This window comes from Pediculus humanus, genomic scaffold (genome assembly GCF_000006295.1).
Source record: "Pediculus humanus corporis 1103172107803 genomic scaffold, whole genome shotgun sequence".
NCBI lineage: Eukaryota > Metazoa > Arthropoda > Insecta > Psocodea > Pediculidae > Pediculus > Pediculus humanus.
In genome coordinates this window covers 344829-347052 of record NW_002987394.1, presented here as the reverse complement: position 1 = coordinate 347052, position 2224 = coordinate 344829, and the positions used below count along the sequence as shown (strand labels likewise).

Sequence of the window (2224 nt, the reverse complement as noted above, 5' to 3'; positions counted from 1 at the left end):
TAATGATGCAAAGAAATCAATTAAACGGATCTCGGGTTAGTTTCAAATCTATCTGAATTTGATTTTTTTTTTGAAATTCATAAGTTGGCAATTCTTGAGAGCAACATTGCAACCTATTGAAAATAACTTTTACGTTAAATGTCGCACATTGTATTTTTATTCTAATTACACGACGTTGTGCTAAGTCGTTAAAATGGGTTCGCGTCACGTGTTGCGAGTTTTTTATAAAAATGATAATTTTAATAGAAAATTTTTTCACTTATTTGTTATTAAATGAATTAAAAATTAATTTTCTATAAGAATTTGCCAATGGTTTTTTTTTTAAAATAATGTTTTGTGCGTAGGTCGGTATGAATTATACTTTGCCGGTTAGTGTACCCATAAACAGTGGGTATGGGGATCCATCTTTGCTCACGACAGCCCATACTTCCGTCAGCCCGCGACCGTCTTCCTCTGAAACAGATCCTGGTAAGTTTTCTTATTATAATTATATAAGGAAAAGTACATTGTATTTCATTTCAGTAATTTTTGTTTTGTTTTCATAATATTGAATATTTGAATTGAGAATGTATGATTATTGTTTTTCAGGTTATCCTGCGAGTGGAATGTTAGATATGAGTAATGGCTACCCAAATTCAACATCACCTTTGGGATCCCCATCACCGGGTCAAAGTCCTGGTTTAGGTGTTAAAACTGGTCACCCTCCTAAGCAACATTCACCAGGGCCTAGTCCTAGATCAAGCCTCAGAGTGGTCATTCCTACTCCTCAGGGACAACAAACTACTCAAGAACAGGTATGTAGTAATAATTCACAACATTTTAATATTTTTTTTTCTTATTTTTTCTTTATTTTTAATATAATTTCTTTTTAGCCTCCGTCCTTGCCAGGATTGTCTTATACTAGTTCATTAACTTCCTTCGGTACTCAAGACTTCCCCGTAAGTTCTGACATAGGGTTGAATCCTCTTTCTTGGGGTCAGCATGCATCATTATCTCATTCAAGGTAAAAATTTAAAAAATTTTTCTGATTTTAACATGTTCGATGCACAGTTTTAAATAAATTAAAATTTCAAAAAAAAAAAAAAATATTTTTAGTGGTCTCCCACAATTAGCAGTATCAAGCAGCACACCTCCTCCGACATCACCTTTACCTCTAACAATAAAAAGTGAGCCTATATCGCCGCCAAGGGATGCTAATCACGGACTGATGCACCCGAATATTAGTCAAGGACATTCACTGGGACACACGTTACACCATAATTTGCCTAGGCCCAACTCTACAGGTCATCTAACACCAACTTCTGGTAAATAATTTGCGTTAATATTATCATTCGATTAAAATAAAATTTTTTGATCTGAAACTATTTTAGTGCACTTTACTAATAATTTAATGCAGGCGATTAAGAATTTTTTTAATCGACTGTCAAAAAAGTGCTAAATAAAAGCAAGGATTCGCTAACGCTAAGCTTTTGATGCTTGGAGTTTGATAGTAGGCTTTGCTACACGATTTTTAACTTATTTTTAAATTCGTTAATTAAACTGAATTTTGTTTTTATTAATCTTACAGGGACAGTCACACCTACAAATTTGTCATCACCTGGAGATCCTAGACATGGCAGTTCAGAGTACGATACAGGGCCGATTAATAAACGCGCGAGATTACCTGATCAATGGACTACATAGTAAATTATGTATAGAATTAAACTTATGTGGCTGATTTAAAAAAAAAAAAAAAAATGATGGCCGCTTCACAATTCATTTGAATTCTTCATAGAAAAGTGTTAACGATAGAGAGTAACACACTTGGTTTGTAGAGTTATAATTTAGAATATTTTTTCGGACACCAACCTGTTTTTTAAGAAGACACGGACGGATCAAGCAAAACAGTATCAACGAAAGCATACACACATAATAATTAATTCCTCATAATCAGCAAAGTCAAACTCACCACGTGTACATAATTAAAATTAGACAAGAACTCTATTTTATTTTTATGTTTTTTTTTTTTTATTCAAATTTAGTTTTTGTGAAAATTTTTTTTAAATTTCTCATCTTGTTTTGATATTATTACACATCTAACCAGTTGGGGAAAGAAAAAAAAAAAAAGGATAGAAAAGGAACGCGTGAGGGTTAAGGCGCGCACATTTTTCTTAAATATTCTATAAGAGCTTCCGTAATGGTATATAAAATGGTTGATGGTATATAAAACCGTTTGTTAATGTTA

General features: G+C 32.6%; 1 protein-coding gene across 1 annotated transcript in view; it reads left to right on the top strand.

The window, feature by feature from the left end:
• Nucleotides 1-1683, top strand: part of Phum_PHUM371640 (myocyte-specific enhancer factor 2A, putative) — a gene marked incomplete at both ends in the record, with an annotated part of 2625 nt that extends 942 nt beyond the window's left edge. Inside the window, 6 exons of the mRNA XM_002428201.1 lie at nucleotides 1-35; nucleotides 345-468; nucleotides 589-794; nucleotides 873-1003; nucleotides 1096-1304; nucleotides 1568-1683. The exon at nucleotides 1-35 is cut by the window's left edge and continues 5 nt beyond it. Of these exons, the coding sequence (XP_002428246.1) occupies nucleotides 1-35; nucleotides 345-468; nucleotides 589-794; nucleotides 873-1003; nucleotides 1096-1304; nucleotides 1568-1683 (821 nt within the window). The remainder of the gene's footprint in view (nucleotides 36-344; nucleotides 469-588; nucleotides 795-872; nucleotides 1004-1095; nucleotides 1305-1567) is intronic.
• Nucleotides 1684-2224: the final 541 nt, after the last annotated feature.